The sequence below is a fragment of the Tiliqua scincoides genome, chromosome 4 (assembly GCF_035046505.1).
Source record: "Tiliqua scincoides isolate rTilSci1 chromosome 4, rTilSci1.hap2, whole genome shotgun sequence".
Lineage (NCBI taxonomy): Eukaryota > Metazoa > Chordata > Lepidosauria > Squamata > Scincidae > Tiliqua > Tiliqua scincoides.
The window spans coordinates 70,941,108-70,955,779 of NC_089824.1; the positions used below are offsets into that span (position 1 = coordinate 70,941,108).

The 14,672-nt window shown below is 42.4% G+C and overlaps 1 protein-coding gene across 4 annotated transcripts in view; it reads left to right on the forward strand.

Moving 5' to 3' along the window:
• NFATC1 (nuclear factor of activated T cells 1) overlaps positions 1-14,672 on the forward strand; it is a 162,921-nt gene that overhangs the window by 84,920 nt on the left and 63,329 nt on the right. For all 4 annotated transcript variants that reach the window (XM_066623507.1, XM_066623508.1, XM_066623509.1 and 1 more), the window contains exons 7-8: positions 9,398-9,453; positions 10,503-10,635. In XM_066623507.1, coding sequence (XP_066479604.1) covers positions 9,398-9,453; positions 10,503-10,635 — 189 coding nt within the window. The remainder of the gene's footprint in view (positions 1-9,397; positions 9,454-10,502; positions 10,636-14,672) is intronic.

Below are 14,672 nucleotides of genomic sequence, written 5' to 3' on the forward strand. Positions count from 1 at the left end.
TTTGGCTGTTTGTGTTAGGAATCCCCTCCTCCATAATGCTATGGGAGTTTGATCTAGCAGTAAATCAATTCGCATGTTTATTTACTACAGACTGATTATTAACTGGCATCAAGTGACTGATCTATTCTGATGTCACATGCATCTAAAGAAGTAGGTTCTTGCCTGTTAATGTTTATGCTTCAACAAGTGTGTTAATTTTTAAGGTGTTGCTTGTTTCAAAATGTGGTTTGACAGACATAGGTATCACAGTTTCTTTGGCGGCCATTTGCTTAGTTGCCACAATGCCTAGGTCAAGCACTGAGTGCAAAAGGGTAATTTGGGTGATTGAATTGAACCCCCAACAGGTCTTGAACCACTGAATTTAGGGGTATCAGGCATTAGATTTAACCTATGCACTCCTACCCTAAATGAAGGAGAGAACTGTGAGGATAAGTCTGACTAGTCAGGTAAACCTCCTTATGTCAATGAGCAGATCAGGTGACTTTTCCTGGTCAGGTGTGTTCATCACTGAGCAATGAAGAGACCTGCTCTTACTGTCTACCGTCTTGCCTTTGCCTTCCTCACCTTTGGTTGAGCAGGAGTTTGGCTTGACAGTGACCCTAGAATTTGAACTCCAAGATCTGTGAATGACTTCTGTTAACTTCAACAGCATAAGCATTGCCTGGGTAGCACAGCTTTCAAATGACATCTCACAGTTGTCAATCAGTTGAGCAAGTTGGGAACCTCTCAATAAAAAAAAAAAAAGCCGACCAGCTGCACTTGCTGCTTCTGGAGTGTGATGATGGTGCTCCAAAAGGACAAGGCAAAAGAATGGCATGCTCTGTGTTGCTAATGCTGCTTCCTGTATCACTACTGCTCCTGCACAGAACTCTTATTCTGGTACACAGCTGATCTAGTCTCTCTATCTCCCAAGAACCAATGGCATCTCAGAGCACTGCATTATGAGCACTGTTGTCATGACTTTATGATTGGTTTCCAGTTTTAATGTATAATCTTCTGGGTACCCTTCCTTGAAGAATTAACCACAAGGCTACCACTCATAAGGAAATAACAGGATTTGAAGCATCATAAAAGGTGGTTGCATGGCTTGGGTATCTGATAGCAGAAGCACAAAAGGTAGTCTATGATGTATAAAGTGTATATAATGCATAAAGTAAATTCTGCTTAAAACACAGAGGCTCAATCCAAACACATACGGTATATATGACGAAAAGGCCTTGCATTTGATGATTGCTAATTTTGGTAGAGCTGCATGCTTGCACCCTGATTTGGACTGCATAGTCGTTTACAGCAGATTGCAAAAGTTTGGTTAGTGATTCTCCCACAGATTGTCATGGTCCCTTCTCCAGTGGCATTCTGCACTGATTAATATAACCAGAAGACTGATATCCACTTAGGGCATTTTTTTTTCATTGTTGGTTTGTACACACAGACCAGCTGTGCACACAAAGCTCTTACAACATGCACAACCTAATTGCTGGATTAGGGTTTTTTATTTTTGTTTAAGCAATAATCATCTCTGTTTTAAAGAGAAGCTGGGACATGTGTCTCTGTGGCAAAAGTATAGGATCTATGAAAACAGAATTCAAATACCAGACCTGCTTAATTAAAAGAAGTATTAATGTTATTGTTAAGTGAAAATAATGACATAATGATTCATTCCTTGTGGTTCCATGATCTCAGCTTACTCAGCTATGAACTACTGGCATATTGCAAGTGTTTCTTCATTGAAAGGAAAGGAAAGTCCGTGGGGTTAGTGACAGAGCAGAGCCTTTTCATAAAGAAGGTCTCAGCTTCTGTCTCTAGGTAGAGCTGGGTAAGAGCCTTGCCTGGGACCTTAGAGAGTCTCTGCTAGTCTGTGTAGATAGCACAGATTTAGGAAGATCAATAGTCCCCATATAAGGCTGTTCCTCAAGTTCAGGCCTGGGGTAAAAAAGAGAGCCTTGTGATGGAGCCTTTAGACTTGGGTCCAGGAGTCTTCAGTTCATCTTCTAGTATGTCTCTGTCCTCATTTTGTGTCTTGGAATAAGCCATTTATATATCTCTGCTGTCATTCCCCATCCATATATGTAATATGGTAATTTTGTGGCTGTTCTGAGATGGGACAAGGATTTTGTGATGACATTATGCACACATAGTATACTAATTAATGATAATTAAAGTAGAATTCACATTACTCATTAAGGATTTAGCCCTCCCTCTTCCCCCCCCCCCATCCTATTCACACTTGCATAGGGGTAAGTTCCATTAAAATTAGAAGGACTTACTTCTGAGTGGATATCTATAGATTCATGTTATGAGACAGTGATCAATATGAATAAAAACACTGGGCTTGGTAAACAAGTATAGTACATATTACAATTAAATATCCAAGGTGGTGAGATTTACAGAACTTTGTTTTTACTTTTGCAGCTGCTGTGTCTTAACAAGCCCACAATGCCTTTCTTATGTGGAAATCTTCTAGATGGGTGTGGTGGGGAAGCCGTTTCTGTGACTCACACTGCAGGGAATTCCCTAATGGTTTTATGAATATTTTTACTTTTTGACTTCTGCACAGTTTCCCTTTTAACTCTGGAGAGAACAGTTGATACAGAGTGAATTACAAAGGCCCATTCAGTGCCCAGCCATTCCATTTCAGATCCCTGCTTATATTTTTAGCAATTCAAAACCAGCCGCTACTAGTGAGGTAGGTGTGCTGAAGGGCCCACCCTGTTATCAATCTCCAGATGTCAGACTTTCAGCACCTCTTGTCTTCAGGTGAAAAGCACAGACAGCTCTCCTCAAAGAATGGCTAATCCTCCTCTCTCTTTTCATCCAAGCATTCTTATCCATTCTGTAGCAGGGAAAGCTGATGGAAAGCTGGGTTTTCTGCTAGTGAAGAGTTCCCCTTTAGGGGAGCTCATTCACACATTTGCTTTATGTGCAAAAACATGTGTTCCTTTCTAGCTGTGCTGCTCTCCACAGCGCGCACATTAGAAGGGGCAAATTGCAGTTATTTCTGGTATTGTGCCAGCACAAAAACAGCCACAGAAATGTTATAGAAAAGCAACTGTTAACTCCTTTGTGTGTACATGGTGGAAAGAAAGCATGCTTTAAAAAAACACACACAAAAAACCTGGGCGCATGAAGTGAATGTGTGAATCCATCCTTAATTGACATTGTTGTCCATCATGCACTTTGTTGAAAACCAGTTAAAGTGATGGTGGAAGCTACACACATATGTTCTGGGACATCACCACTGTCTACCTTCAGCTGTGTGAACAGGAAAGCTCTGTTGCTGTTTAGTGAGCCTGTTTCTCTTAAGTAAGAAAAGCAACTAATGGTTGATTTCACAGTGTCCACAACAAATACCCAGTTCCATGATGAATATAGAACTGAACTGTGGAGTACCTGAGGGAGGGCAAGGGGGAGAAATGCCCTGGGCGCTGGACTAGGGAGAGCAGTGCCATGCTGCTATCCACCCCCTTGTAGTGCCCCCTCGCAGCACTCAGTGAGCTGGCACACCGATTTGAGAGCCGGCCCTGAGGGCATCCCCCAGAGGTATTCTGAATGTCAAGGAAGTTGCGCGCAGCTTCCCCAACCTTCCAAAGGCCTTGTAAGGCCCTCAGAGGGCCGAGAAGCTTCCAATTTCACAGAGGAAACCTCCCCAGTATCCCCAACCTTCAGCAGGTCTTCTAAGGGCATAAAATGTCACTTCCTGTTTCCTCTATGAAACCAGAAATGATGTTTTTGGTCCTCCAAGGGTCTTACAAGGCCCTTGGAGGGTCTAGGATGCACCTCCCCGGGCCTCCAGAAAGGAGGCAGGGAACAAGGCCAGTATGGGGGGCAGCAGGTTGTGGTCATGGGTCCCCAGTGGCACCAGGGCCAGGATTGCTACTGGAACTGTACCACCAGAAACAGTCCATGGTTTCTGAAGGACCCACCCCTTTTGCATTCAGAGACCGAACAAGGGAGCCCTTTTAGCAGTATAGTTAATTTGTCATCATGTTCCACTTGTTTTAATTCTTGGTTTAGAAATTGGTTTTGCAAAAGCTGTTTCAAGATTTGGGCATACTGTAAATTTAAAAAAAAATTCCTTTGTCAGTTTCTGAGAAGGTGAAATATTAGATTGATTTCACCTATAAAAAGATAATAGGACCTTAAGGAAGACATATATATATATATATATATATATATATATATATATATATATATATATATATATATATATATATATATAAATTTGAGATATATCTCAAATTTCAGAGGATGAAAGGATGGGAGGGATGGGATATTTGCTGATTTTTTCTTGTTGTCTGTCTGTCTACCTCTCTCTCTCTCTCTCTCTCTCTCACTCACACACACACACACACACACACACACACACACACACACACCCCACAACTGTATTTTGAGAGAATAACTTCAGGAATGGGAATGCCTGAAATGTGTCCATTTCAGCTGTATGTTATGTCTGTAATTTGAATTATTTGCATTTTGGAAAGGTATAAATTGCTCTGGTGTACTTTTGTTGGACTTTATCCAAGCAGGGAGTTGCCTTCGGCTGTGAGTCAGCCCAGGCTGATGCAGATGTGGCAGCCTTACAATGGAAACTTTTGTGGCGTATCACTCCTCACTCCTCCGGCACTTTCTGACTGGAGATGGCATCTTGCATACTTGGGTAGGATGCTTGGCAAAAGTTGTACTGACAGAAGACCTTTTTCTCCAGTATAAGCAAGTCTTTTAGCATTATGAGACCCTAGCATTATTCCATCCAATCCCTTTTTTTTTTTTTAAATTGAGCTGATCCGTATAAACCTACAAAACATGTTTACTGTAAGAGGTTGACGTAGTGGTCTAAGGTTTCCCTCCTGGAGTTGATCCCAGTCCGTGGGTGTAGAGATTTCCCTCTTGGTTCACCAGACGTAACATGAGGAATTGTCTGCTTTTCTTGTTTCTTTTTTCCCCTTGCTTTTTGGTCTCTGCTTCATAACAATTTCTCCCTCTTATGTTTTTGTTAAATGAAATGTCACTAAGTCTTATTGAGTCATCTCTTCCCCTCTCCTTTTTTGTAACAGCAAAAGTCTGGACATTTTCAAGAGAATTTCTTACTGAAGCAATAGTAACTCTTATTAATTTTCAGATAACCAAGGGTTCAATACAAACTCTGCACTGGATTTTATTTTTTAATAATTGGAAATATGACACCTAAATGCCTTTTGTGGACACACAAGCACTCGTGCGGTGCAAGCCTATGCATGTCTAATAAGTAAGACCAATTGAGTTTGGTGGAATTTTTGGTCATGCAAGTGTGTATGGGATTGCAGCCTCAATCATCCTAGAAATAATTTTTTTAAATCCAACAGTATTAAAAAAAAACAAAACACACTAACTGCTAAAAAAGGAGGGCTGAAAAGGGAAAAAAGAATCCCAGTTTGTCATTTACCTTTCAGAAGAGATATTACACATATCCAAAACCTGAAAGTCTGGTCATTTATTTAGAAAATTGAAAGCAATACAAGGTCTTTAATAACTGCTTTGGAAAAACATCTTTGTTTATTTACATTTTCATCCTGCTCTTCCTCCAGCAAGTTCTGGTATTCATAGTTCCTTTTCCCTTTTATCCTCATAACAATCCTTGAATATGGGTTGAGACAGTGGTTCTCGAACTTTTCTGGTCCATGGCTCCCCTGATCCTTGTGGCCATTGGCCACGGCTCCCCATTACAACACCTCACCTCAGTTACCCCCAAAATGGGGATGAAGGTGTTATAATTATACACTAGAAACAAGGCTGCCAGCACTCTGAGGTAGCAATCCTAACCACACTTACCCGAGAGTAAGCCCCTTTGGACAAAATAGGACTTACTTCTGAGTAGACCTGGTTAGGATTGTGCCCTGAGTTTGTTAGCAGCACACCTGGAGGGTTTTGGAAAGGGGGGGGGATGAATTTGCAGGAGGAGAAGACTTTGTTTTGTGTGTATCTGCTAATTGCAAACTGATGCAAACTGAGACCTAGAGACTGTTTGGCTGGAATCCTAAGCTCACTGTCTTGGGAGTAAGTTCCATTGAACACAATAGGACTTACTTCTGAGTAGACCTAGCTAGGATTGTGCCTTTTGTCTTATAATAGCAGAACATTAGCAGAACATTGGAAGGAACCCCCCCCCCCCCAAAGGAGGTAGGAGGAAAAAGGGGGATGGCTGAAAAGGAATGGGTATTTTTATTTTTTAATCAATTTTTGGAGACAAAGCCATCAAGAGTGGGGTATTTTTTTCTTTTTTGAAGGGGGAGGAAAAAGAGAAAGGTGAAGATCCTTGGTTAAGCTGACACAGACCCCAAGTCTGTGTAGGTCTACTCAGAAGTAAGTCCCATTTGAGTCAATGGGGCTTACTCCCAGGAAAGTGTGGGTAGGATTGCAGCCACACAGAGCAAGATTACAACTCACCCCAAAGTAAATGGGGGCTGCCCACACACATACACCCCAACATGCTGATGCCACCCCTATTCCTCCCAGGTAACATGAAGGAATGCAGACTGGGGCATTTGGACACTAAGAGCAGGCTGGGCTCCCCCCTTCCCAAGCGGAGGAAAGTGCTGCGCTGCGTGTACTTACTCTTCCCTTCCAGGTTGAAGCCTGCCAGGAGCGCGCCCTGTGCTGATGAGATGCAGCACCTCTGCAGCTGCCCAGCCAGGCTTCTCCCCCCACCATGTTTCACACGCCCTCCCCACCTCACACTGCCCCACCCGTCTCGTTCACAGCCCCAGAAAAGCAGCAAGTAGGGAGGCAGCACATGCAGCTGAGCTGAGCTGAGCAGCTATGGCCCCCTCTCCCCCAGATACCTCACAAAGCCCCGGAAGCTAGCCACTCCTCCCTAGGGAGCCGGGACAAACAGATTGAACACCTCCGGGTTGAGAGAATGGTAGGCCCAAGGTCATACCTAGTAAACTTTATGACTGGTTAGGGATTTGAACCTGGGTCTCCCCAGTTTAGGACCAGTAAACTAGCCAATATGCAAGTGAGATCTCAGCCGAAGATCTAACCTAATAAAACTGTAACTCTGCAACATGGCCTGAGAAACTCAAGGTACTCTTCCCTGGTTGTCTGTCACCAACATCTGGCATTCATGGGAGATTGCATGGGTGCGTGCAGGTCACTTGTGGGTAAGCCTTTCCTCTGATCCTGCAAATGGATATTTAACAATAGCATTTTCAGGTGCTAATTAACTTCTTGGTCAGTAGTAGTACTTCTTTTGCAGGGTCGAAGCCAGTGAAGCAGTTGCCCTTACTAGACCATTCCGATAATGCTGTCATGCTCAGATCTTGTGGAAAAAGTCAGCAATTCAGCCCTTTCCAGCATATAAGAAGGGTCCTGCTGCATCAGAGAATTCTAGTCCAGCATCCTGTCTCCCACATTTGTCAGCCATGTGCCCCCCCCCAAGAGAGGGGGTCTCTCTCTCTCTCTCTCTCTCTCTCTCTCTCTCTCTGCATGTGTGCCTACATGTGTGTCCTGAATCTCCTGCCAATTGGTTTCACTGGGTTACCCCAGATTCTAGTGTTACAGGAGACCTTGCACAATTCTAAGAGCCTCAAGCATGCCTCTCCCTTAGTATCTTTTTTTCTAAACAAAAACCCAGATACATTAGCTTTCCCTCGTGCAGAAGTTGCTACAGACCCTGTTTTTGCACCTTTCCAGCTCTTCAGCTGTGGCAACCGAAGCTATACACAATATTCCAGGAATTGTCATACCACTGATTTATTTCACAGCACCTTGGATATATGGAAATGTGGAAATTTTTCATATTTCCACATTGGAAATATGACAGTGCTGACCTGAGACTGAGCCATGTTGTGTGCTTCTTTCACATGGTTAGAAGTATCTGATGTTGCTAGAGCAATATCCAATAAAACAGTTTCAGGGGGACCCTGATGTACAATCTGCCATATGTCCTATATAATAACTCCTAGTCCCATTGGATCCTCTGCAGAAACGCGCATAGTTGGACAAAAACATCACTCCCAATGTATCTTGATAGCATAATATGATGGTGACCTCCAGATAGCCTCAGTCGAAGGTGAAGATTAGGAGAACTTGACAAAATCAGGCAGTATCTGTATTATGTGCATTTTTAAAAGACAAATAAGCATTTTTAATCATTAGAGGTGAATTCCATAGTTGTTCTTTTTGCAGTGAAATTTCTTTCCATAAGGGGAAAAAAAAAGGATTGTTTATAGATATTTGTAGTAAATCAGACAGCTCAAAATGAGTTGCTTTTATCATGGAAATGAAAGTAAAGAGAGAAGAAAAAAGGCAATTCACTGGTGCCTTCAGGAGAGGCTTAAAATGCAAACATTGGTACGTAAGAGGTTTAAAAATAAGCAATATTTGCATTTGTACATCTCAGTGCAGTAATAAACATACAAAAGAGATGATGTCAGGTTTCCTCCTGCAGGTGCCTTTGCTCCTAAAACTCAGCCAGTCTTTACCGAATGGTGGGGAGGTGAAATGTTTGCGCATCGTTAGGCTGGGTGTCTGCTGATCTCATACATGGGGCTAATCTGGTGAGAGAAACGTAATGACCAATTCATGGGTTCATCCCCTCTCCCCCCATTCTGGCACCTGAGCTCCTTTTTCATTTCTGTTTTGAACAGATGTTTATATTTCTTTTCAAGTTCTTGAAGCATCTACTAGATTTATCTTGGAAGACTGACTGCGCTACTGAAAGAAGGACACAGAATGTGTGATAGGAACAATGGCTTCTTTTCAAACTTTGCTGTATAAATGTGATAAATTGATGTCCTGTATATCCTTTGCTGTATAGATGTGATAAATTTGCCCCTACTAACTGGGCCAGTAGCATAGATATGAGGTTGCCATGGAAGTTGCCCCTTCCTCTCACCATCAGAGCCATTCCCAGCAGTGAGAGCAAAGTGGAGAGCATAGTTATTTGAGCAGAGGCTTTGCACTTACCTCCGGGAATGGCTCAGACTGTGGGAGGGAGGGACAGCTTTTGCAGCGCTTTAAGGCGCCCTGCAAAACTTGATGCTGTGCCCCCTCCCATAGCTACACTACTGAACACTTCTAAAGAGGTACTTTTTCAACTGGTGCTCCTCTGATATTTAGTAAGGGAAAGTAACTGTCCCAGTTCACCCCAGCACAGTGCCTTTTCTAGTCAGTGTATTCTGGTGATCTGCATCTTTTTAGATTGTGAGCCCTTTTGGGACAGGAAGCTATTTAGTTTTTTGATTTTGTTTGTAAATCGCTTTGTGAACTTTTTTGTTGTTGTTGAAAAGCAGTAAATAAATATTCTTAATAATAAAGGGGAGTCTCAAATTGAGTTTCTCCTGTTGCTCATATCTTTTAAAGAGATTAAAAAAGGAGTAGCATTAGACATCTTTTCCTTTCCCTTGTCTTTCAGATGGTCATCACGTGTGGGAAATGGAAGCCAAAACTGACAAAGAATTGTGCAAACCAGTAAGTATTCCTGCCATAGCCACCCTTGAAGTATTCCCACCCTTTCATTTTCCCTTGCATACTATATATTCATACATACATGTTCGTCACTTGATAACTGTAGTGTTAAGTGTTGACTTTTGTTAGAAAGCTGGATGAAACGCTGTCACTTTCATAGGAGGTGTCATCCAAACACTGTCACCCTATGCAGTTTATGTATCTGGGTACAGGGGAATGGGAGCATACTGGCTAGCTACATGCACCAGGGCAAACACTCATTACATAACCACAATTCCTGTCCTGGATACACAATTTGTCCAGAGAGGGCAATACTGAACCTGGGGACACTTTCCAAATCACAGAGAAAATGTCCATGGGTTCCATACTCCCCCCTCATACAAAGGCTGTTTCCAGCAACCAATGCGGATACAACTACCGAATGTGTCAGTGCCACATTCTGGGTGTGACTAACTGGTTTGCTTCCATTCCCTCTTTACCTAGGTACTAGGTAGTTTCCTACTACTAAACTACTAAAAAGGATTTTTTAACGGATGTGGTTCCATTTTCTCAGTGTATTACGTATTTCTCACAGCAAAGCTAATATAAAATAAGTTCATTGCTGTAAACAGAACTATTATCAAACATTAAGTTTCTTTTTTTCCTCAGCTGTGAGTTGAGTGGTTAGACCAGCGATTTTCAACGTTTTTCATTTCATGGCATACTGACAAGGTGCTAAAGTTGTCAAGGCACACCATCAGTCTTTTGACAGTTGATGAGGCACATTCCACTGCTGGTGGGGGGGGGGGTTCACATCTCCCAATGCCCCTACTATTAAATGACCGCCCCTCAAACTCCTATGACACACCTGCAGCCAGTACCATAGCTTGCATCCAGAAGTTTGCAGTACACTGGTTGAGAATCACTGGGTTAGACACTGAGGAAATTATACATTCTACATTTACTTGTTTGTAAATGTGCACAGTCATCCAGAAGTGTTCTTTAAACAGCCGTTTCTTTAAGTAATGCATCTATTTTCATTTTGTACATTATCCTCAACATTTTTCTTCCAGACTTCATTGGTGATTGAGATACCACCATTCCGCAATCAAAGAATTACAAGTCCTGTCCAAGTTAATTTCTATGTCTGCAATGGAAAAAGAAAGAGAAGCCAGTACCAACTTTTCACCTATCTTCCTGCTAATGGTAACCACCTATTTCTAGCTTCAAGCTGCAGAAACTAAGGATAACGTTTATTATTTGAGAGGGGGAAAAATGATGTGAGGAGAAAACAAAATGCATAATAATTATTCTGCAGCACTCTTGGACAATTTAGGTCTTAAAATGATGCTCTTGTGTTAAACTGTGGAGTAGCTTGGAAATGCTTCCATTGTTCTAAATAAATTATCCTGTTTTGTGGGTAGAGACCCCTGTTCGCCCTTTACTGTTGGTACAAAATGATAACAGGAACATTGCAGAGGTTCCAGCATATTGATACTTATGTAAAGCTCGCTTAGTTAACATGCTGCTATCATCTTTCTGGAGAATGTCTTAAGTAACACAATGCAAATAGAGAATAGATTGAATAACTCATGGAACCTGGAAAGAATTTAATAACTTATATGGACATGCTCTCTTAGCACCCTTTGCTTGTTTCACCAATATTGACAGCAGGTTCTCTGAGGCAGCCTGAAAAGAAGAGAGGTCAGCTTAGGCATAGTGTGGGGGGGACGGGGACGGACGGACATGACCCAATGCTATGACCCATCAGTGGACATATTGAATGAAATTATGCGTGAACCAAGGAATATATTGGAGCAAAGTGATTCTTGTTTCTACTTTATCATGTATTAATCATATGTGAAGTATTTGTCTGGATACACAAAGGTATAATGGTCATAGCAGCTGCCTGTACTTTTGCTCAGGTACCATAGCTTGCAACCAGAAGTTTGCAAAGTGTACCTGGCAGAAGGCAACCTATGGTAGCATTCCACACATACAGTGCCAACCTGAAAGCCAGTAGTGCAGATTGGGCTAGTCGCTGTGGTCTCACAATTCCTCTTATCATCCATGTGGCAAGGCTTTTTTTGGGCCTTGGGACCAGCTAAATGTACAGTAATATACAGTAACCAAAGATGAGAGCCTGTACAGAATGCCTTTCTATCTGGCTGAGTAACCCCAACCTAGTCTCGCACATTTGGCATTAGGGAAGTTATGCTTCTGGGTCAGAGAGCATGAATTCCAGGTAAGGTATAGCTCTGGTACATCTCTCTTAGAAATTCACTGTTGGCATGGGCAGGGAAGTAGAACAGACTGAAGCCCTCTATGCGAGTAGGTTTGCTGTATGTATGCATCTAATCTTTCAAATATATCATGTATGGATGAAACAGTCCCCGTGCTCATTCTGTAAACAAAATAACAGCAGATTGTCTCATACACATCATAGTATGTGGCAGTTTTGCTCTCTGTCAGAGGCTATGATTGTAAGAACTCCATGGAGTTGCAACATGACTTCTCCTTACCTACCATCCTGCCTTCTGATGTTGGGGATGGTTTAAGTCTAACATTTTCCTGCCAACAATTTTCAGGCAGATGACAAAACTCAGCACCCAAAATTTTGAACTGAAAGTGTTGAGCGGGTTGTGCAGAACAATTGCCAAAAATGTAGGGGGTTGCCGTTACTGTGTTTGAGGTTTGAAAATAATATGATTCCAGTCTTCTTCAGGCCACTGTCCTGTTCTTTAAAAAATCAATTATACTTTTCTTTAGCATGGGTGTATAGATGAAGAGGTGGAAGACAATACATTTTCAAAGACAAAATTTTCAACATTTACCTGAACAAATGCATTTGCTTGCTGTCCATCGGGCTGTTGGGTTTGTAACAGGAATTTTGGGCCAATGTACATATCCACATAATCAACATCATACAATCATACTAGGAATAGTAATAATTAGCTGTAATAATTAGCTTTGATATACATGTGGAGCCTCCATATCTGCGGATTAGTTATCGGCAGATCTGGCTCAGTACAGGTCCCCCAGAACCATGTTGAGTCAAACTTGGTCCAATCTGAGTCCTTTGAAGGCAGCCAGAGATGCACGCCGTTTGCATCCAGAGGGTTTTCTGAAGCCCGCAGAGGCCGTGAACATCTGCCTGTAGCCTCTGCCTGTAGCCTCTGTGGGCTTCAGAATGGCTGTTAGGGCTGAAAAGATGTAACTTCTGGTTTCCTCAGGAAACCAGAATTGATGCTTTTATGCCTTTTAAGGCCTGGGGAAGCTCTGGTCACCTTGGGAGGTTTTAAAGGAACCAAAGCCATGGATTTCATTCTGTAGTTTTCGGTATCTGCAGGGAGTCCGGGAACAGTTCCCCTGCAGATACCTAGGCCCCACCTATAGTGCTTTTTGAGAATTCAGGGTGTTTTTTCATGTGCATTAGCTCAATAATCTTTACAACAGCCCAATAGGATCGGTCAGCATTGTTATCTCAATATTTGGGGGCTGGGGCTTGGGCAGTAGCTTGTTTAAGCTCTCCCGATTAGTGAAGTGGTAGATAAGATGAGAGTTGCACTGAGGAGCTCACAATTACATAACTTCTAGTATTTTATATCTGTGTCATAGTGTATAGAATACCACTGCAAATAGTTTTTTTGTACAGGGTTTTCCCACAGGATTTCACGTAGGGGAGAATACATTTTGTTATGGAATCTGAGATGTCATGAAACAAAATTGCACATAGTTCTTAATTTCACATCATTTTACTTCAGCGGGAGCTTGGGTTTTAGTCATAAATACCAAATGGAGCAGCTTCCCATACCTTTTCCTGCTCCAGGGGTGTAGACCATATTCTCATAAATATGGTGAATCCATATTTAAAATAAAAAGACTGTAGTTCTTAAACCTTCTCCTGGATTTTTGAGACAAGGATATTCCCACAGAAATCATTGGGACTGCTCCAGAGGAAGTGGCTCGAAAGCTGCAGCCAAAACATACCAAGGGAGAAGAGAATGAGAAAATAGCAACCTTAATCATAGACAGCAGAGTCCCACTAACTGTGGGGTGCCTTTGTGATGTTTGAACTGCAACCAAATGTTCTTTGGTGCATTAAAATGTCTGTGAACATTATAATCCTGAAGGAGAAAAATAAAAAAGGGTATTAACTTTGGTTGATTTAGGCAGCAAATTTCTAATGATCTGTTCACAGCATGTTAAAACTAGTATGGTCTAAAAGAGAGTGGGGCTTAGACCTTCAGAGATATGGGCTCTTGCCTCACCTCAGCCATAAGCCCTTTGGAGAGCATTGAGGAAGTCCTTATTTTTTGGTCACGTTTTTCTATCAGCAAAGTAGGAATGATGACCATCCCACCAAGCATACTTTGAGGGGTGAGGGAACAGTATAAATGCTATGACCCTTTTGCAACAGCTTTTATTCCAGCACAACTGCCTCTTGGCCCATATACCCAAGACCTGATGCTGGTCGATGGGATGATGTAGAGGAGTGTTCTATCTTCACTGTCTACTCATCAAGCAGCCCACTCCCCTTCCTATGATCTACCATTGCCACAAAGTAAATAAAGGGGAGAGCAAGCCTAATCCTTTGAGTTTCTTACTTGCATCACCATGGCAGCAATGATGAAAGCATGGCAGAGACCTCTCTCCCTATCATTCTGTGTTGCAGCCTGTAATCTGAACTGTGATTGCCATATTGTGAGCAGGGAGTTGAGTTAGGCCTGGGTTTCTAAGCAGGGATAAAGGTCTGCGTAGGAAGGGGACAAAGGCTGCCATATTATCTTGCAATACTTCATCCCAGTTACTGCCATCCTTGCCATGATGTGAGTGAAATGCAAGCCCTTGTCTCCAAACCTAATCTGCATTTGTGTTATGGTTATGCCAGGTGAAAATAATTCCTGGAATAGACTTCCCATTCAGCCACAGGAAGCAAATTTCAGCTGTTGCAGTCCTGGCATCTCCTGTTGTACATTATAAGGCACAAACCCTGTGCATGTGGGGATTTAGGGCCCAATCCCATCCAACTTTCCAGTGCCAGTGCAGCTGCAGTGCAGCCCCTAGGCAAGGGAATAAATGTTCCCTTACCTTGTGGAGGCCTCCATAACTACTGTCCCACCACAGTATGCAGCACATACCCCATTGGTACAGCTACACCATGGGTAAAAAATTGGATAGGATTTGGCCCTTAGGTAGGCTGTACTTGACTAATCCTTCCCCATGTTTTGAGGACTTACCTA